At 36.9% G+C, this 22,583-nt stretch overlaps 1 protein-coding gene and 1 long non-coding RNA gene across 2 annotated transcripts; both read left to right on the forward strand.

Moving 5' to 3' along the window:
* The first annotated feature begins 6,876 nt into the window (after positions 1 to 6,876).
* Positions 6,877 to 9,266, forward strand: LOC144248273 (uncharacterized). Its single transcript, XR_013341664.1, has 3 exons — positions 6,877 to 6,999; positions 8,024 to 8,234; positions 9,218 to 9,266. It is a non-coding gene; the product is annotated as an uncharacterized LOC144248273 (long non-coding RNA).
* Positions 9,267 to 11,277: 2,011 nt separating this feature from the next.
* Positions 11,278 to 18,302, forward strand: CD274 (CD274 molecule). The gene is made up of 7 exons (XM_077790383.1): positions 11,278 to 11,281; positions 12,065 to 12,415; positions 12,878 to 13,159; positions 14,365 to 14,475; positions 16,014 to 16,064; positions 17,020 to 17,085; positions 18,080 to 18,302. The coding sequence occupies exons 1-7, from the start codon at positions 11,278 to 11,280 to the stop codon at positions 18,100 to 18,102; spliced, it is 888 nt and encodes a 295-aa protein (XP_077646509.1). The 3' UTR covers positions 18,103 to 18,302.
* Positions 18,303 to 22,583: the final 4,281 nt, after the last annotated feature.

Genomic DNA, 22,583 nt, shown 5'->3' on the forward strand with positions numbered 1-22,583 from the left:
CTTTCTTAATAAATAGTTATTGCAATAGCTTTCTTAAGGTATACATTTGGGATGTTAAAAAAGACAAAGAATAAAAGCCTCACTAGAACAGAAACTACAAAAGATAGCACTTTGACTAAAGAAATACATACAATTTTCACATTTAATTGCATTAAGAGGATACTCAGAGCTCATTAAAAAAATCTGCTATAACTGCTCTGTGGCTTGGAGCAGAGACCTCCTCTCGCCTATTCAGCCTCACTAAAAGCACTCTGCAAGGCCATATAGTAGTCCTGAGCTGTAGATATAAGATATTTAAGTGTTTGAAAATAATTTTGCAAACTACACTTTAAGGAGCAGGCTTATGATAAAAATGAAGCCTCAACAAACTTCTACCACAAACAATTTCCACTTGACACAGATTGATATTTCATTCTGGAGCTACACAAAGACAATACAAACAACTGGCAAGTCCTTCAACATCAAGGCAAACAGTTGAGTTTTTATTATTCTTCAAAAAAGCATTAAGATACAATTTACAAGGCTGCAATCCCTTCTTTTCAGAGTTATCCCAAAAAAGGTATAAAGAAAAAACCCATGCACAACGTATTTTAGTATTGTCTTATGCTAAAGTAGTCAAGCTGGTTTGGCTGTCCAGGACAAATCAGAATGTCCTCTGAAACTGGCTGAGCTTTAGCATGTACCAAAGTTTGTGATTTGTAGGGCTCTTTACCAACATCTATCATGTTATTTCCTTCTTATTTTTGCAACTCTCCAACCTACAATCTTTTACATTAAATAAATCAATCATTAAAGAGCTTTGTATTTTCTCTGTTCAGAGGAGAGCATACACCTATTTGGGATTTTTTGCTTAAAAAAAAAAAAAAAAAGTGTTCTGGGACAGAAATTAACAGCACAAGAATCTTGTTTCAAGCACTTTACATAATGTTATAACACGTTTCCATCTGCAAGGAGCAGAAGAAGCTTTACAGGTTCTGACTGTCTCATCAATACCTACTGTGTTTCATTCCAGGTTTTACTATCACACCATCACTGCTAGTAGGGAAAGCATTCTAGTTGAAACAATTTTGATGACTTCTTGATCCACATCTATTGGCTTGGAGTGACAATTTTACCCTATTCCTTTAGCATCTTAATCATGAGACACTTTAAGAATGTTCAGAAGCTATGAAAAACTCCAAGAAGTTTTGATCCTACATGTTGTTTTGGGGTCAATTTACATTTAAAACAAATCAGTATTTTTGAATATCTTAAAGTAAGTACATCATATTGCTTCAAGTGTAAGCTTCTATTTTGTTAATAAATATGATGGTTTTCAGAGAAAGATGGATGAACTGACAGCATCCAAGTCCCACTATTTCACCACAAGAATACATAAATGCTTTAAGGTAAGCAATTTCATTCTGGTTCTAGCATGACCTAACTTCTCCAAATATTTCTAGTTACAATTTTATGTAAATAACTAGCCAAGGCAAAGAGTGGCATTCAAAGTCTGCAGCTACCTACAAAGGTTAGCTTGAATTCAAGATCTTTCCTCAAGTTTATTTACCCAACAGAGAACCAATTTGTGAAGCAAGCTTCCACTGTAATTTCACTGTCAATCTGTCAAACTGAAAACCTTTATGTTGTTTGGATTTCCAAAAACCTTGAGGATGGGAGGAGCACCTCTGTGCAGGAAGAAAAAAAATTTGTACACAAAACTTGTGGTTGCATCTAAGAAACATGTAACACAGTACAGACAGAAAATGATGTCTACAAGCCATGCAAAAAGTTGCTCTTCTTTGAACACTTAAGAGTTATTCACTGTTTTATTATATCATCTTTCCTTATGCTATCTTTCTTCTTCTTAGACATATTTCCAAGGTCACTTTTCAGAGTTTACTTGTGATCCTACAAAACCTGCACATTGCTTTCTAAACTAGAATACGCCATCTACTGGCAATTTAGTAAATTGGAAGTTCATCCATCACTACGTTAAACATCCTTAAAATTTTACCTGTGCTCAATTTAAATGCAAAACTAAAGGAACGAACTCCAGCTAAATCCTTCAGACTGCATTCTAGCACTTGGCATATAAATATTATGAGTATGTTACAAGATATTTAACAACAACTCAGAAAGCGAGTGCTACACGGTAGGTCTGTTCAGCACAACTTTCTGAACCCTGATCAAACTGTTTTTCCTTTTTCTCTGCTGCTATTTTCTTATTTTATGACAGGGAATAAAACACCCCCATCCTCTAATCTGAGGTTTCTAGAAAAAAAAATCAGCTGCAAATTGAATTTAAAGAAAGAACTGTTTAAAATATTTTTAATGGTGTGAGAGTTGAAACATATTCAACTCATATATTTTAAGAGTATAAGACCCATGTTTTAGCAACTCTGTCATAACAGATTAGCTTTTAATGTATACATGTTTCTCAACATTGCAGTGTTACAGTTCAGTAACACAGCTCAACTTCAGCATAAATGTACTTTTCAAAGTAGGTTTCCAAAACTGTTTTTAGGGTCTGGCTACTTTAATGATAGTTTCCACTTCTATAGTTTGTTAAGACAGACTGTTGAGGAAGTCCTTTGATACAGAGAACAGGTGCTTTACACACCTGAACCTGCTGCACGCTGTGACCGCACAGGAAGTGGCAGAGCTCGTAAATGGAGCACTTTAACCCTGAGCGGACAGCACAACTCAGCAGGTGAAGCTGCCAGTCCAGCCGTGTGCAGGCAGCGAGCCGCAGGAGAGCTTCCTCCGCACCGCCGCCGGCCTCTCCGTTACCTGGAGCCGCATAAACTCCTGTTGCCCTTTCACACTGTCGTTCATGGCTTCGAGAAGATGAACGCCATCGCGCCCTGCAGAGCAGAAGACATGAGACAGAGGATGCCGGCGAGCGGGAGAACCGGGTGAGGATGACGAGAGCCGCCCCCGCGAGGAGCCTGTCGTGATCCAGCCCTCTCTTCCTCCCCTCCCTTTCGCCCCCAATTCGGCTATAGAAACTATCAAAAGGAATTTGAAGAAATCCATCCCATATAAATAGACACACAGACCGTGGTAGAAACTATCAAAAGGAATTTGAAGAAATCCATCCCATATAAATAGACACACAGACCGTGGTAGGCTCACCACTCGGGGGATGATGCATCTAGGCAATCCATGTAAATCAACAAGGAAAATAATTTAAATTGCCTTTGTTGCTTAACGCTTCTTATCTTTCTCTGCCTTTCATTATGTGTCAGAATGTGTTCATGACATCATCATCTGTAATTACCGTCTGGCTTTGAAATCCAAAGAAACTAAATTTTCATACTTAAAAATGTTGAGTCAGAAATTATGTTCTATCAGTTGGCCTTTAAAACAGTGATACAAATAAGTGCTAGAATTACAGAATCACAGAATATTCTGAGTTGGAAAGAGACCCACAAGGATCATCAAGTCTGACTCTCAAGTGAATGGCCCATGCAGGGATCAAATCTACAGCCCTGATAATATTAACAGCATGTTCTAACATCCAGAATTTTTTTGGCATTAAGGAGTATCTCATTCAGTTTTCCAGCTTGAGTCTGTGAGGATACATGGCACTTCAAACACCTCATAGTGCAATTTGACATCTTGTCTTACCACAAGAATTAATGTTTTTCCAGAAATAATCTACTCACTCAATCTGCTGATATCTGGATCTGTACATGCTGGTTTTGCCAATACTTATTTTCTAAATCCAGGCATTTTTCAAATAGTTTCGTTAAAAAAAATATTGAGGAAACAGCTGTCTTCCCATTTTTCCTCCTTTTTTTTTTTTTTTTTTTTTTTTTTTAATTACTGGTAGAGCAAAAATGAGAGAAAAGGAAGGGGGAAAATTTTTTTTTCTATTATGGAAATTTGCTTAGTGTTTTTACTTGAAGTAAAAAACTTGAAGTAAAGAATTTCCAAGAACTTAACTATTGTACTGATACTTTGAAAATGTCAGTGACTTTTTGAAGTATTCAACAAGTGTTTAATTTCTCCCCTGGATCTCTGATGCAGCAGAGATCCAGGGGAGAAATTTACTGGTATACTCCAGGTCCACACAAGATGGCACTAATGCACTGGCAGCAACGGACAGGTGTTACTTTAACGAGACTTCATCAGAGAGAATTACGAATAATGGGTGTTTCACTAATTAATTTGTGAGAATGTAATGTTCTTTCAAAGCAGGTCACCAAAGATACCATTCATCTTCACACACTGAGCCCCTTGAAACCAAGCAAACCATTTTGATCTGTCCAAATCTTTCCTTGAGGAGTGCAGTAGACCTCTGTACTGCAGGTCTGGAAAACCTCTGTGTTACAGAGGTCTGCTTTCTGTAGAGGGGTCAACACGATCGTGCAGCAGATTTCAACAATACAAGAATAGATAAGGGAGAGGTGGAGGGGCAGAACTGTGACTTATTGCTAGGAAAAAGGTACAGGTTTCTGAAGAAATGATCTAGGATTTAAGAAATAGCACAGAGAATGGAGACTAGTTTCCATAGGGCGTAAGAAGCCACTGTGATTCATGCCTGTGGAAGGGAAGCTGGTTTGAGCTACATCAGACTTCAAACACTGGCAGGAGTCCACCTGCACTAGGGGCTGCAGCTCTTGCTTCTCTTGGTTGGTACAACTTGTGGCTGCAGACATGAACTGAATTATGTGATTTCACTGATATTGTCAATATTCATGGCACCACATGGCACCACCCACAGGGGATATAGCCTCTCCTGTTTCAATTCGCAGTCTGTCAGGTCATAGTACAGAGACCACAGGAAAAAATCAGACAGCATCATATATTGCATGGTGCTGTTAGATTGTCAGCATTTCTGAAGGCAGGCAGTATTTCTTTAGTCCAGAAAGCAACAGGTATTGCTGACATTATAAAAGACCCATGCGAAATTATGAAGACATTTCATTATAACACAAATCTGGCATCCATTAGAAAGGCAGTCATGTCTCCTTTGTTCTTGTCATATTTTTAAAAATAATTTTTAAATTATAAGGTATATTTTCTCCAGAAACAGCTGGTCCAAAATATAATTGAACCTTGGAAATGTTAAGTGTGATACCTAACAAAAAAAAAGAGTCAACTAAAAATTGAAGTGGTTATAATTTGTGCTGATGCAGATATTAATTAGGTAGTTTATTTGTGATTTATACATGATAAGGAAGAAAGAGGAACACAGAATTAGAACTAAAAGAAATATTTGAAAGAAAGCAAGTATATTTTCTCTTATCTTTACATGTAGTACACTTGGATGCATCAGTTTGAATTTTACCATAATGATTTGGATATTAAATAATTAATTGTTCTCTTCAATTATATAATCCAGATTGAGTAGGAAACAGCATGCTGGAGATAGTCTATAGAACAAGTACCTGGAAAGTAGGCTATATCTGTATCTGAAAGATTATCTACAAAATAAATTCCAAAATCTATCAATCAAAATAATTAGTTTGAAAGAAACTGAAGAAAGAAATTGAAGATCAATGTCCTGAATTTGTAGAATTTAGCAAGCCAATTTCCTTGTTTTACCACAGTATATTTACTTAAGTATGCTTGAAGTGTACTCCCTGTAAACATAGATGACTGGACATTTTAACCCCATAATAGCTAATCATTTAACTTGTGACAGTAACTTTTTTCTTTTCTTTTAGATTTTAGGGATGAATGTTCAGCAAAACAATCCAGATTTTTAATATTTTACACTAATGAAGAAAGATGATTGCAATTGCAACCTTGTAGATTTTTACTTTTTTTTTTTTTTTTTTTTTTTTTTTTTTTTTTTTGACTTTCTTGAATACAGGAATTGTGTGAAGGAAAATCCTAGCAGAGCTAAGATAAGCCTGTGGCTTTGACACAGAGTTTTTTGTTTGCTGTAGGGGAAATCACTATGTTATCTGGTCTTCATAGTCAACTTAAAGCATTTATCATAAACTAAAAGCTTCCACTTCATTCTGGGAATGTTTTTGTAGTCATATTTTGTACTTACTGGAAAGAAACTTCACAGCTTGGCTTATGATTATTTTGTCTGGGTAACTTGTGTACACCACATAGCTGTGTAAGTTGCCATTTACAAATGTCATGTTTATTGCTAAACTATTTCAAGCTTATTAAAATATGAGCTTCCTCTAAGTCCTTTATTTGGGCTCCTCCCTGTCTTGAGACCTCTGTGCTTCTCTGTGCTTGTGGAGGTGTCTCTGTTGGGCTGATATCCCCTGGGAAGGGCCTGGAAGCAGCAGGGACAGCAGTTTTGTCTATCTGGAGGTACGTGTGAGAGGTGTGCAGAAGAGTTTTTATAGCGTAACCTAATATCTACATCCTTCTTTCTGAGGAAGTCATGTTATATGTTTTCGGAAGTTTTGAACACAATTAAAATGATTGCTGTTAAACACCTCCTCATCAATGTACTGTATCAACAGAAAACCTGATGGCTTCCAGGAAGAGATTCTTGTGGTTTCTCAAACACCTCCTGGCTTATGGTCCACAAAACCATTAATTTCATACTGCAGGTGGCAGTATGCATAGGGCGTAGACAGCACAGGGTTTGGGTGTCCTTCCCCTCCTTCAGTACACATCTCTGAGATGTGTATGCTACCACGGATCACAATTTTGTATTTGATTTATATTTTACCCTGTAAATACACTCATTAGTAAACTGTTCTTACAACCGCTCTTTAAGTGGCAGGGAACAGAGCTATTTAAATAAATTGCTTCTTTTTCTCTGGAGAAGCAGGACATAGCTCCTGGAATATATGGCTGTCCTGGATACTGTGTCACCATTTCCAGTCTTTTGACACCAGTCATCCTCCGCATGAGTATCTATCAGTCACGCAAGACATGCGTTTAGAAATGGAATGATTTCACCACGCTAAAATGAAAGGATAAGGCATGGGAAGCATGATCCCGCTTTTGGTTTTGTTTTCTAGAGCTCACTGCTCTCAGGAGAAGAGAAGCTGCCCGCACTCCGCGCTCCGCCGCGGCTGAGGCGCTGGGAACGTGAGGCGCGGAGCGGGCCGGGGGTGTCGGGCGGGGGTTTCGGGCGGGCTCCCGGCAGGGCCGGCCGGGCCGGGCTGGGCTCTAACCCGCTGCTCCGACCGAGGCCTGGCCGAGGTGGGGCGGGACGGGCTGTGCGCAGCTCCGGCGGCCGCGGAGAGAGCCCCGGGCAAGGCGGAGCCGGCCAGCAGCCGGCGGCCGCAGCCTGTGGCGGTGCGCGCCGACCGCGGCCCGCCGTGAGGGGAGCGCGGCGCCCGCGCCTGCCCGGGGCGCGCTCCCTGCCAGCGCTGCTGCCCTTGGGATGCCCGGAGGCAGGCGGCGCTTAGACGGGCGTCTGGGAAATTGGTTGCACAACAGCTGAAAAAAACCCAAAACTCAAACTCCACCACCGCAGTACACAGCTGGGCAGTAAAAATATATTTATATATACGAGTGTATATATATATAAATTTTTTTCATATATACGAATACCTATCTATCTACCTATCTATACAGCGTATGTGTGTATAAACAACAAAATTAAACAACAAGAACTAAAAGAAACTCAACAAAACACAATGCCACCTGTCCTAGTCTCTTATTTGCTGCTAAAAATTTACATGGAAAATGCAACCCTGTGACCTCAAGGCAAGCGATGAAAAAGCAGAAGCTAATTTCCTGACATTGAAAGGTCACTACATTGAAAGCTGGCTGCTCTGATCTCACAGTACTTTAGAAATGTGTTTCAGTTTCTTTCTGTTGCATTTTTTTTTTTTTCTTCACAGAGACAATATAATTTGGCCTTTAGTTTTAATAGTTTTAAAAACTCTTAATAATTTTTAAAAGCAGCAAAAATGCCAGTGGAAATTAACATTTATCGGTCTCACCCACCCCCTCAATCTCCTAAGGTAGTTTCAGGTTGTTACAACCTAAATGTTACATTCAGCTATTTTATGGTTTCCACATTCATCTCACACATCAAGTAAAAACATTAACCTTTATCAGTCAGACAATGATTCCACATTACGTGGTTTTTTTTCCATGACAGATACTGTGAGCAGGCTGTCAAGTGGAAAGAAGAAAACAGTGAAAATTTTTTAGAGTTCTCATTTTACAGTATTTTAACTTCTCTGAGATTTTCAACCATTTTCTGATGTATGTGAAGACAACTTAAGAGAATGAGTTTACACTGAAACATATGTTTACATTTGTATTTTGTGCTGTTGACCTGGTTCTCCCACTACAGTCTACAAGTTAATGTGAGTACATCCTTTTGCTTCTAACACTTGAGGGGGCAGGGGGGGTTCTGTATCCTTAATTGACTTCGAGAATCAAAGAAAATTAAAATTAAAAAAATTAAAAAGACAGTGCTCTCTGTTTTTTGCTAACATAGTACATAGGATTAAGAACTCTTTTTTCACTGCACTGTAGCAAGGCAAGGCCCTTCATTTTGTCCAGATCTTGGGAGGAGAATACTTGTCTTTACAAGAGGAGGGTAGGAAATGCTTTTCCTGTTATTCCTACATTATTCCTATTCCTATGACCTTTATGGACATGAAAAAATTGTGTAGAAAGTTCTAGTTGTTTTTAGCAGCTTTTTGGCATGGCTTGAGATTAATAATCTAGGGACCCAGAGTTTGTGTAGATGGGTGACCACTTGTAATTGGTGTTCCAAGGACTAGTGCTCACACATAGCTTTCATTGGATTACATGTTTCTTAAAATGCCCATGGTATTTTTATGTTCTAATTTTTGCAGCATTTATGTCTTTGGTTATAGTGAACCACAGTTAGCAATACAGAATTTTCCCTGCTGGGGAACTTTCAATAATGGGGGAGTTTCCTAAAGAAGTAGATGTAGTTACATCAACATTTAAGTTGTCACATGAAGTCTTTTGACAAATAGTTTTTTTTTTCCTGTCTTTATCATTTGATTGTGGCAGAAACATGCAGCAGCAGAACCGAGGAGCAATTTGCACAGTGAATATACTTCACTTTTAAAAAACTGCCACAGATGTTGGAAGCTGGCAGGAGGACAGAAGGGGGATTGTGGTAGGTTCTGTAAGAAAAACAGCAAGCAGATAGCTTTAGTAAAGGACTTTGACTGATGTCAAGGTCTCAGACTGACCCAGAGGATTCTTCTGCTTAGGGCAAAACAGGAGAAGGTTCTATAATGGTTATTGGTTTTCTTTTTGCATGTGCACCTGGATTTGATCTGGACCTACATTTTTTTCCCTCTGGAAGTGAAAAATTGAATACAGCAGCAAACTTTCTTAGTCTTGAAGAAATTTGTAAGTAATAGTCATACTTCTTTTCTGTATTGTAAAGCTTGTTTTCCTCTACAGTGGGAGAAATTGTGGGGGAAATGCTTATAAATTGCAGTGGGGAAATGCTAATAAATTTCAGCAATTGCAGGACATAAACATGGGTCTTGGGACTATAAAAGCTAACTTGTTGTCATCTGTCTTCCCGGAGTTAATCAGAACTCCTCTCCTGGAGATCATGCCAACGCTTAGTTTTCCTGTCAATAAGGTGGATAGGGGTTGCAGGCAGGAGTATGGGTATCTTTCAGTATCCTGACTGTAGTGCACATACTGCTTGTTTCAAGCAGTGTACTAGTTCAAGCAGTCTGCTTTGTTATGAGCAGTTTACAGCCTCTATTTAAAAAAAAATGGAAAGTATTTTGAGTCAATGTGCTGCAACTCTGATCTTTCTGATAGGAGGAGTGCACAAGACCCTGTCAGTCTCAGCAGCAGGCTTGTCTACAGAATAAGTGTGATTATGGCACATTTGTGTGTTGGGTATACCTCTATCCTGTTTGAAAAGCTTTACTTTGGAGCTTAGTTGGTGGAGCTTGTTACTATAGCAGGGGAATCATGATGGAGGCATTCTGATGCATATGTGCTCAGGGAAGCTCTTGCAGACCCACAGGATTGGGCTGCAATTTTCTAGTGCTTTCAAGAACATTGCTTGTGGCTAAGGAATAAGTCTGGTACCTAATCATTTTATTAAGCCTAGGATTTATCAATTAATCAGATCTTCCACCCTGAAAATCTTTGTATTTTTCCTGCACCTGTTTTCAGACCATGCTTACATTGTTAACAGTGCAGTTGATTACTTTCCTTTCTCAGCTCCATATGCATTGCTTGCTGCAAATCAGCTGTTGGGATCAGGCAGCAACAATCTGAGGAAAAGAAGTAGCTTGAATTAAATTATTAGAAGCAGTCTAGTTCCCTTTGGCCACAGCACTGTAAGGGCACATGTATTATATGAATTCAAGACAAAATTATTTTTTCACTATAATCTTAAAGTTGACAATCAGAGAAAGAAAGATGAAACATAAGAATGGTGAAGAATGGCAGTCAAGATAGAATTTCATCATTTAGAAAGTGTTATGAGCATTACAGTTGTCTAATTTCTTATACAGATTCTGAAACTACCACTAGAAAACAGCTAAAGGCAATTCTTCCTTATTTTGGTGGATATTTGGGGTGCCAAAATTAGAAAAAAAAAATTCCATTTTCTGTATTTATGACTTAAAATACAGACTTACCAAAATCAGTGGGTGTGTGAAGATTAAATGTAAGAGTTGATATTAAGCATTTTAAAATGTTAAAATGTTGTGTCGCACTGTAAAACGTATGTCAGAAAAAAGGGAAAAACTTCTGACAGAAAAATGAAATTACTTTTGTACTTAGAGGTAAAGCAGCATAAATTCAAGGCAATTGATTCTGCTTGTAGATTAACTGGCTTTGTCACTGTTTTACAAAGGCACTATTGTGTGAGTGGTTGATTCATAGTTGTTATTGCATAAATATGAGTTATGAGATGAACTACTGCATGAATTGTTTTCACAATATATGTAACTTTGTGATCTTTCTAGTATGTACTGTGGGACCAGGGTAAAAAAGCAGGGTGTATTCACAGTATGTTAAAATAAAGCAAACAGGTGGGGAAGAACTAAAGTTCTATTTCCTGCACTGACTGAGTGTAGAAAACTCTTTCATTCTCCTAATGGGAGCAACATTTCCTGTTATAGTTAGGGGTACAACTGGGTATTTGTGAGTACTTATTCATTAATCAACAGATAATGATAAAGCATCTATTTAGCCATAGTCAAGAACAGATATTTAAAGCAAATAAAGTAAGATGTTTTTCCTGGAAACAGCCATGCAGAAGATTTCTGCCTGATTTTCTACTGGGTGAAGTTTTGTCCTGTTTTTAAATAGGGTGGAATTCAGCATCTCCTGTCAGTTCTCTGTGTGGATTGACTATAAAGTGTATTTGATAGTGCAGCTCAGAAAATGAGTATGTATTTATATTTATCTATTTTTTATCATTTTAGGTTCCATCTACATCATGGGAAGGCCTTTGTTTCTGTATGTATTTTTATTCTACTGGCATTTCCTAAATGGTAAGAAGACATAAAATTCAGGAGAACTGTTTTAGTATGTTTTCTTTCCATGTATAAGCATAGAAATATTAATTTCTCCAGTTTTCCCTCAGCTGCTAGCATTTGAGCTTTTTTTCCTTAATGTTTTAAGAGAAAAGGTCTAAGCTTTACATTAGTGGCTTTATATTAAACTAGATGCCTGTATTTTGATATGGGGCCAGGGTAAAGTCCCCGTCAGTGGTCTAGCAGAGGCACCATTTCAAACAAGGTACCATTACACCAAAGGTTTTCTAGGCTCTATCAAAACTGGGAAATGTTGTGTATTCTTTAACATTGTGGGTAAAAAACAATTGGCATTTACATAAACAGGACATTCCCACTGAAGGCACTAATACTTACCTGTTACAAGAGCAGAGTTCTCAAAGCAACAGCTGAGGGGCTGTGCATATACAGCTCACAGTTTTCAGTACAGCATCACACTGTGTGTGCACAAAGCAGGTGTCTGCAGATATGAGCACCCATTGTGTGTGTATACAGTTTGTCACACACTTGGACAACTACAGACCAAAATGTTTAACTTTTCAGAACAGAGCAGATACTTTGGTCCTTAAAATTTCCTATGGATATGGTAAGACATGACTTCAAAGATTAGGTGTATTATTGAAAAATTAAGTTTTCTTCCAAATTTTGTTTTTCAGCTTTATTCACTGTTGAAGCTCCTCAGTCACTCTGCATTGTGGAACGTGGGAACAATGTAACCATGGAATGCACATTTCCAGTGAATGGGAAATTAGAGTTTAGAGATTTAAGTGTCAGCTGGGAAAAGAAAGATGAGTTGAAGCAGGTTTATGTACTTCACAAAGGAGAGGAAGACTTCAAAAATCAGCACATTGACTTTAGGGGAAGAATAAAATTGTTGAAAGAGAATCTGAACTTGGGACAGTCTCTCCTTCAGATCACTGATGTGAAGCTCAGAGATGCAGGAGTTTACCGCTGTGTTATTGCCTATGGGGGAGCTGACTACAAGACAATCCATCTGAAAGTTAAAGGTGTGTGTGCTACTACCAGAGGTTCAATACTCTGATACTCTTAGAAGATTTCAAAGGAGATCGTGAAGTAAAACATATCTGTATCAGCAGTTAAAGAAACCTCATTGGAGACAGGAGCTATCCAATGGTGCTTGCGCAGCTGTGTAACTTGGCACTTCTGTTTAGGTTGAATCTGTGTTCTGTCCTTTAAATCCCCTATGACATGTAAGGACTCAGGCTGCAAAATCACATAGAGAGTACAAAGACCATAAAGCTGAGTGAGCTTTCTAAACCACATCAAAATTGTAATAAATCCTGTACCTCCAGTTACAGACTCAATAGTGTTACTTACTTTTCCTGTTAAAATCCAAGCTGAAACTTGACCCTGGGGGCTGGGGAAAAAGAAAAGGTGTCTTTCGTTTAATACAGGCTGTGTTTTTAGCTTCCTATTGGTAATGATTTTTTTTTTCCCCAATTGTTTAGCTCCTTACAGAATTATAAACCAAGGAATGGTGAGCACAGGACGCAATGAATGGAAGCTGACATGCCAGTCAGAAGGATATCCAAAAGCTGAAGTGATATGGCAGAATAGAAACTACGAAGATTTGACTGATAAGGCAAATACAAGGTTTGAAACTGCAAGTGACCAGTTGTACCGTGTGACAAGTACCCTTACAATCAAAAGTGGAATTGATGAAATTTTTTACTGTATATTCTGGAATAAAGAGCTGCAAGAAAATACAACTGCCATTCTACAAATAGCAGGTAACACTTCTAAATTTCATTTATGGTAATACACTTCAAGGCACTTCAAGGTGCTAATGTAATTTTGTCCCAGTCAAATCAGCTGTGATTTGTTTCTCTTTCCAAATTTTGAAGAGGCTAGAAAGAAAGACATACCTGTGTCATTAAGTTTTGTTATTAATGCATACTTTCACTATACTAACACGTTCATCATGCATGTATGGTCAGAATTTAAAGACTGGAATTTTGTGTGACCTGCAGGTATATGGAAATTGAGTTTAAATGTTTAAAAAGTTCTATTATTTGGAAGACATGCAACTCAGCACCTGGAAAGTAAAACCTTCCATCTTCCAAGAATATTCTATTTTGTTGATGATTACTGTCACATAAACTTGAACAATATAGTCTTTTCCTGCCACTACAGCTTTTGCTTTGAGCACATTTAAATCAAAGTAATTGTACACAGATTTTTTCCCTCATAAAGTCAGAACTGAAGAAAAATTCATAAATGCACAAGACTAATACAATTCCTAATTAAACCTTTTAACTAGGCAGCTCCTCTGCTGCTTTTGCTTTTGATTATTCTTTTCTGCATTGTAGCCTGATATGTTTCCAACCAAACTGGAGACCCAATCCAACTCAAAAATAGTATTTCTCTTTGTCACACTGTTACTTAGTGAGGTCATTTACCTTGTCCAGTTCACCACCTAGTTTTAAAAACAACTGTGCAGTCACACTTTTTGACAAGACAAGGGTTTGAAACAGGCAGGTTTAGAGTGAGAAAGCCAAGTAATTCTTTCAATGGGCAAGTTTGATTTTAACAAGAAAAATATCTGGGATTCAAGAACACCATTTACCCTTTGCATTTAGAGCAATCATTACCAGATGAAAGGAACTCTGTCCTCTTTCTCAATTACCTTTTTCCTGTAATACTGATGAGAAACTAAGCCAGATGTAACACTTTGACAAACAGAATTCTGATGTGATCAAAGGCTCTATCACATAGAATGCAGAGAACAAAGACAAATATAAATATGTTATATCTTTCCCCACCCTTATTTGAAAATAAGTGTTATGTGCACCATTAACACCTGTCCTTAGACACAATCTATTATGTTACCATGTCTTAATGGCTCATAACAAAAATAATACAGTGAAAAAGAAAGGCAAAAGGAGGATCTTATGCAATTATGTAATGTCTTATCCCCCACCTGTTTTTCTTGAAGATTCAACGGATGGCATTCTCCAGACTGAGAGCAGACGCTTTGTTGGAGCAACTCTCATTGCTACTGCTTTCGTTGGATCAGTGCTTGTATTTCTGCTCTGCATAAGAAAAGGTACGCAAATTATTTATTTTAGAATATCTCAGTTATTATCAATCTTCTCTGTTAATTCATGCTTGCTGAGTGGAATGAGACAGTTTTTTGCCACAGTTTATTTCTCTTTTTTTGCTTGACTTGCAACTAGCAAGTTGACAGAGTGAAACATGTTATCAACCCTTCACAAGCCCCATTTACCCATGCATGTCTGTTAATCTTTCTTATAGGTAAGGATGTAAGCAGTAAGATTAGTGTCTAACCTATTGCAACATCAAAGCACTTATTTTTTACCTACTGGAAATTGGAAGTTCCTGTTCTGTGTCCTCTCTTTTGACTGGGGTCCAGAATGGTGGTAGCAGACAGGATACTGGAAGTTTTTAGTGGTTCTTTTTCTGCATTCTCTGAAAAATTTTACTGAACTGTAAGAGCACCTGTTTTTTAAAGCAAATATTTAATTGATTTCCTTACTAAGTTTTGAGTGAACTTTCTCAGTTCACTCAATTAATTAATACTTTTAGCATCACAGTATGTTGAAAAGCTAAAGCATTGGCAATAATTTGTTTTCACTTGCTAGTTAACAAAATAAAAACTTGAAGAGATAATCTGTAGGTTATCTGAGTATGAAAAATATCTAGTACCCAAAATAAAGGAAAAAAATGTTTTTAACTTGTTACTTAAACTAAAAGAAATACTGTTAATTTCTTTTTCTTTCATAGGTTGGGTGGGGGAGAGGGGCAGCTATGGAAACATCCTGAGAGAAGTACTCATAAGCTTAACAGGCTTGAAGGTGATTCTAACAGGCTGCAAGAGAACTGTAGATAATCCTGCAAGTATAAGAATATACTTGCCCTAAGAAGATAATAGGAGTAGGAGGAGAACATGAAAGTGGAAGAAGGGACAGCAAAATCCTTGACTGCTCAAAAGAATCCCTCTGGGGATTTCATTGAAGGTCAGAAGTTTCCTAGGTTGCCTGACTAATATTTATTGTTTGTGTGTGTATGTGATAATGCACATCACATTAGCTTTCATATCTATCTATATATACACACATACACATGTGAGTGTGTGTGTTTGATAAACCATAAGTTGATTCAAAAGCTAAACTAGTGAATAGATTTTTATCTTAAACCCTAAGCTGTCCTGGGTTACCAGAAAAGAGACTTTTTCAGAACAGAATCTTCCCAGAATGTGAGCATTTTTTCTCTCAGAAAGTGCTGAGATGATCCCCTGTTCCCTGTTTTCTGATATGTTAAAATTCTGTGTGAAAAGAAGCAATGGGAAACCACTTGAACAAGTATTTTGCAGTGATGTTAGTGTATATTATCAACGGAGTTCTGGCTTAGAAACAAGAAAAGGAAGTTGGAAAGGAAACAAACAGACTGGGAGCACTAAAGAATTTATTTTGAAGTTTTTGAAGAAATTTAGTGTTTTGAGAACAAATGATTACAATATGCAATGTGTACCCCTCCCACCAATGTGTTTAGGCTTCTCATTAGGTCTAAAGCCAAGTATTCTGGGTGTTTTTTAAAAATTTTTTTCTCTTTGTTGTCTTTCAGCTAGAGCAAATAAGGGCAACAGAACATCTGTGGCGAGTCCATCAACAGCAAGTATGTACATATGACATAAATCTAGCAGAGTGTGATTCTTGTGGAAGTAATTGCTTGAAAATTAATTTTGTAATGGTGACAACCAAATGGAGATTTAAATTCCATTTTGATTTTGCTTTCCACATTTCATTTACATAACAACTATAAATTACAATTGAAGAATAGCTTTTCATGACTGTGTCATCCTTTTGAAAGGAAAATGTTAAAGAAATGCATACTTGTTCCAGGAACTGATGCACTCCTGGTAAGCACAAGAAAAAGACAGAGCAGTATGCTGTGTTTTGGAAAATCTGCAATAGGATGGAACAGGCTCCCTGGAACATAATACCTCAGAATGGCATCACATCCTGATGTGCAAACATTTTGCTGCAATTTGAACTGCACTGGCAAATTCCTCTGTTTTCTCCAGTATCATAGCATGCATTTGAGATGCTTTGTCACAACATTTATGACAGAGTGTTTGGCCCTTTTGAGAGAAACTCAGGGAAACTTTAATTTCTGTGTTGTGATATTGATGCTATTTACTATGAGGAAAGCTCAGTGGAAGGCTAGGATCACCATGACAGGTGGTATTGAAGGAAATTAAGAAAAGAGCAAAGAGACTTAATATTTACAGCAGGAGAGAAAAATTAAAATCCTTTTGCTGCCTCTGAAGATGGTTACTGGCTGACTTATTTTTAATGTGTTATATGGGTATTTGGAGACCACCACAAATTAAATTGCTGTGTGAAAATTAGTTCATGCTGGCCATTGGGTTTTTTCCTAAGAACAACTCTTTTGAGAATACTTACCCAAACAGACACAGCATTTGGTGTTAATCTCATCTCTTGCTCTGCATTCAAGTCACTCTAGATCCTGAGTGGACTGAGGTAGCAGCTTCTAATACAAATTTATCACTATAGGAAAAGTTTACACTATCCTCAGTGCTGCGTGTATGTATGTCCTTTGCTTACAGAGCTGTCAAAAGATAAGGATACACATGACTACGGAGATGCTTCTTCTGAAGATAGAGAGCTGAAATGTAAGTATAAATGACAAAGGAAAAATTGGTAGTAAATTGTACACAGCATAAACCATCCCTGGTCACTGGAGCATTGATTCAAGGCTGGTTTATAGACTCTTGTTTCAACAGACAGAGCCTTCAAGAGCTAATACAGCCTCTCTCCCATTCTGTGTCGTACAAACTCACCATCATAACTCATTGTGTACTGTTTATTACATCAGATAATGAATCTGGTTTTTAAAATAGAAAGTAAAGATATACAGAGGAAAATGTGATGTGGAGATATATAAAAATCCAAACCAGTTGCTTTTTCCATCTTCTACTTTTACTATAGAAGTAATTGTTCATGCATATCTGTAAGGGTGGTGATGGCAATGAGGGAGGGGACAGGAACCTGTCACAGCCACTTGACCAGGTCTCAAGCTGTGTGATTCTGTCTCAACAAAGCAAGAAAATACATAATTAAATATCTCAAATCTATGAAACATTCTATGGTGTAGAACAGAAGGGTGAAATTACTGAAGTTTTTCTCTCACTTTCTTGCTGACTTCTAAAGCACTTGCATTAATTGCATCCCAAATTCCTCCCTGGTACACTTTACTACAGTAAACTTACAGGTAAGCCTGCTGGTCCTGCAGGTGTTGATCACCAAGCCAAAAAGTTAGGACCTGGGCATATACCACTGGGAATACAGACAGAGGAAGCACTAAATGTACTTGAAATTATTTTAAAATGTTTTAAAAGAAAGGGGGACCTAAGAAACAGCAATCTCACTGTATTTGCTAAAGAGCTCTTCCCAACAGTATGTTTGAACTACCACTTTTATTTCCTACCATGATCTTTTTCCTGTTTAATCTGTTAATTAATTTAATTTTAGATCTTTAATTTTGATGATCAAGGAAACTTTTTGGTACATTCAAACTCTAGGAAAGGGGTGCAAAGCTATGAAGTGTTCTGTGCCTTCATAATTTTGTAATTTGATAATTTTTTCATATAATTCTTCCTGTTACAGATATGCATATTGAGAAGACCTAGAGAGACCAGGGGAAGACTTTTTCCCTCTATTGTGAAGATTTGACAGCTCAGATGTTCTGTGTTCAATCTATTGAAGGGGATATTAATTTTTGGTATTTATTTTGCGATGGCAATCTTCTATATTGTTGTAATATAGGAAAAAATTTAATGAAGTTAAAATAATTATTATAGAATAAAAAATTATTGAATGCAAGAGTCCATATATGTGACTAGATATTGAGTTATTTATTTAAATATCAAACTTTCTACCTTCTCAGGTTTAGGCAAATGTGTCTTTCAAAGATTTCATTTAATTGAATGTACCTTTCAGGTAAAGCACTTTAGTTCTATGACCATCGTGCATTTCATAGCTCTTGATAGGTCATCTTCTGAAACTTCTTTTCTTACTTCTTCACCTGAACTCTCAATTTCCTGCACATAAATGGTTTTCCATAGTTTAAGGAATATTTTAAATAGGTGATCTTTATAAAAGATGCAACAAGACAAGTTGCCATACATGCAGGACATTTTCCATCCTTAAAATGCTAGATGCTCACAGCTAAGCCTGAAAAAAGATGATTTGAAACTCTTGGCAACTATGGTTTGGAAATTAAATAATACTAAGCTTTTTGATATCTTTCTTTATAAAGCATTTTGGGCATTTAATTTCCTCATTATATTGCTGGAACTACTGGGTTGCTGCTCACTATCTTCTGATTTTGCAGTCTGTGGATAATACAATTATTTTGACATTTAGGAAAAACAGTCCTTGCTTTAGATGACCATTTTGTTTTCTTGGGAATGGAAAAAGGAAAATCTACTTACTTCTAGGACATTAAATACATGCACATGTGATTACACAGAAATGTTGAAGAAACCTGTTCCTGGATCCTATTTAACAAGTTATTGTTATGCTACATTTTGCTAAATGCATAGCTTTTTTGGGGGATCATACACAGGTGAAAAAAGATTATTGCAATGGTATTCACAATTGTATTTTAAAAATATAACACATTTTGTTTTTCTTGTGGTTTTTTCCTGCTTTCCTTAACCTGTCAGCAAGTAGTGTAAGCTCTATTTGCATATTTCTGAGAAAAAACAGTATTAAAGATTTAGGTGTAGGAGAGAGTCTACAGCCATGACCTCCCTCTAATGTCTCCCACAAAGAACAGATGGCAGAAAACTGGAATCTCATTGGACTCAGGTTTTATTTTTCATTAGAAAGGAAATAATTTATTGTGCAGTCCCAAGAAGTTGACACAGAAATTGACACAGTCCATGTAAGGTTGTGTTTAATAATCTCAAAAAGCTGTTCAATGTAGTAGAATCATAATGGGGTTGGCCAACCACAGTTATGTAAAATAGTTACTACAGTAATTTCCCTGATTCATTGCAGACCTTGTGTATTCTTGTGATAAATGAATATGATTTGTGCTAAAAATTGTAACTATACAGATATTTTAGAAAATACTTGTTAAAAAGTAATAGAGGAAAACGACATGTAATTAGTGTCATGAAACAGATGTTCTCAGATGTTCATGAGAAAATAGGATGCAGGATGTAGTTTGAGATAAGTAAAATCCCAAAATGGAACGGGCCTCAGATACTTAAAGAGTCAGCTTTGAAACGGACAAAACTGAGATGATTCCAGGTATCTATGAAATAATAAGGCTTATTTTTGGAATATAATTCTGGCTTTATAACACAAGACATGGGGTGCATGTGCAGCCTGTGGGGTTGTTCAAAGGACAGTGAGGACAATGAGAAGCCTTCGTCGGAAGCGACCACCGAAAAGGCAAGAAGACCCTTAGGAACAGGTATATAGCATGTGCTATGCCGTGTAGTGACATAGATGTTGAGAATAGAAAATAGGAGGAGATTTACAGATAATATCTAAGAACATGTATTAGCATACACCATATAAGAAATGGGATTTCTTTTGTCTTTGTGCATAAGGCAGGGTGACAAAAACCCTCCCTGTACCCTGATCTATCTGTTTTTATTATGATCTATCAAAACCACTGCCAAATTTCTTTTTGTATCTCTTTGATTATATTTTATTATATATATATATATATATATATATACATATATATATATATATATATATATATATAATCTGTTTGATTATTATTTTATATTAAATTGCTGCTCAATTAAAATTGCTGCTAAATTTTAATTTTGTGGTTTATTACATTAGACATATAGGACCTAATTCATAACATTCTGATACTGATTCTTCCCATTTGGCTCTTCAAGGTTACTATGTGAACTTGAATATTTCCTCCTGCTTCTCAACATACTTTTTGAATCTGGGTGTCATTGGAGGTGATAGCTAAATTTTAATTATCTAGAGAGGGTTTTGAAATATCAGGGTCATTTGTAGACAAAGTACTGACTCAGCACAAACATATAGAATCATATCACCACATAAATAATTCCCTTTCCAGACAAGATGACCTTTTCACTTTCTACTTCCTGTTTGATACTAGAAAAGTTGTGTTCATATTATAGTAAAAGTGATGAAGTCTCTTGTTAGTTCTTATAAGCAAGGCAGTGCTTGCTTAGTGTTATGGAACTGAAGTCAATGTCTTTATCAAAATCTACTGAACAGCAGGAACTGTTATATTTCTCCTTTTCCAGTAGAAGAAAGGGCAAGTTACTATTGAAAGGGCTGTATATCAGATGAGTAAGATAATGAAATGAGGGAATAAAACCAGAAATTCTTTAGCTGAACCCTAACTTCTTAAATGACAGTGCTTGAATTCCTGAGTGGTTGATGGGAAGCATAAAATTTTGCTACTTCCTTAGAAAAGCAGGACATGTGGTGATTAACAAAATAAGCTCTCTTCTATACTTCTTAGAAATACAAAGCTGAACTTGTCTAATCTTATTTTAGAAATCAAGCTTTTAGTATAATTTAAGTTTTGTGGTTTCACTTTTATGAATACAGGGAGACAGGCCCACATGTTTATCCTTCAATGCCATGAGTGATTTCAGGTCAAGTATTTTCCACTCATTACAGAGGGAGAATATACACCAAAGTGAAAATACAACAAATTTAATTCATGAGAACTAGCTAAGTGGAGATCCTTTCTATCCTAACACAGAAAAGGTAGTTAAGCGCTATATGTGTAATAACATTTCCTTCCATTTAAAACATTTGCACGATGCTTCAGTGTTTTCGGGTATCTGGAAGACAAGCAGCAAGCAGGAGGAAACTTAGTTTCAGTAAGCTGCATTTTACTTCTTAGTAGCTAAGCATTATTAGATTTCCAAAAGTGCTCAGAAAAGCCTGGTTCATGTGCACAGTCAAAACTGGCCTATTGGTATTTCAGTTCAGGACTTATTTTACAAATATAACTATGAACCAGTGTAATGGCCTACTTTGTGATGTGGCATTTAATTTTGTAGAATCTGAAAGCTATGAATAATTACAATTCCAATAAAAATATAATAATATGAAAAACAGAATCATTTTATTGACCTGCACACCTTTTCATGGAGCAGAACTGCAGGACTTTTGACTGTGTCACTTTTCCCCTTTGTCTAAAAAAGTACCAATGGTGCATCATTCAAGCATGGGCTAGCCAGGAAAGCAACAGAGGTATTAACAGTGAAATTTCTGCTTTTGCAGACATTAACAGTAGGACTTCTGTTTTTTCAGCATATTGTCCCAGATTCCCTGTCTCTCTCTCTCCATATTTCTCTGGCTCTGCAAATACAAGATTGTCCCAGGCAAGTCAGATACTACTGGGTTCATGTGATGCCCAAGGCAAGTCACTGATTCTTGGGCAATTTCACTGCACTATCTCCTTGTTTGAATATGGGAACACAAGAAGAAAACATACTGCAAGCAGGGTAGCTCAGAATGAGTAGAAGATAGTGATGGTGGTTGTGAAGTAACTTTGTTGTTTCTTTTCTGTCATCCAAATAATTGACTTCTGCCAAAGAAGTCCTGGGAGCTTTTTTGGGAAAAGGTGAGACTACACATTAATTACTTTGTGTGACGGGGCTACACATGATAAGTTTACTGAGGAAAAATAAATGTAACAGTGGTTTTGTTGAACTAGTTTGCTCTGTAGTAGGCAGCAGGAGACATAATTTCATAAATCAGTCTGGAACTGTGAGGCAGGCAATCATCATATATCATTCTAAACCAGCTAGGATTTCCAAGAGTAAAGCCACAATATTTTTTTCTGTTGAGATAGAACATGATACTCACAAGCAGTGAGAATCTAATAGGAGACCAAAGCGTATGTGTGTCCCACTTGTAGCACAAACACATCTGTGTCTCTTTTATGTCTCTCACTCATTATATCATCATAAATTAAAAAAAGTGATGAAAAATTAAAAGATACATCCATTGATAATGCTGTTTGATAGAACAAAATACTTATTGGACAGGGATCTATCAGTCACCTAATCCAATCTTCCACTCAAAGCAGTGACATCTTAAAAACAATTGCCCAGGCTTTGTTCTGTAAAGTTTGGTGCATTTG

Source organism: Lonchura striata, chromosome Z (genome assembly GCF_046129695.1).
Source record: "Lonchura striata isolate bLonStr1 chromosome Z, bLonStr1.mat, whole genome shotgun sequence".
In the NCBI taxonomy this organism is placed as follows: Eukaryota; Metazoa; Chordata; class Aves; order Passeriformes; family Estrildidae; genus Lonchura; species Lonchura striata.

Excerpts from the sequence above, each read along its gene's own strand:
- CD274 (XM_077790383.1), top strand. Across the intron at positions 13,160-14,364 it reads TGCCATTCTACAAATAGCAG|ATTCAACGGATGGCATTCTC; the intron begins GTAACACTTCTA and ends TTTTTCTTGAAG. Across the intron at positions 14,476-16,013 it reads TCTGCTCTGCATAAGAAAAG|CTAGAGCAAATAAGGGCAAC; the intron begins GTACGCAAATTA and ends GTTGTCTTTCAG.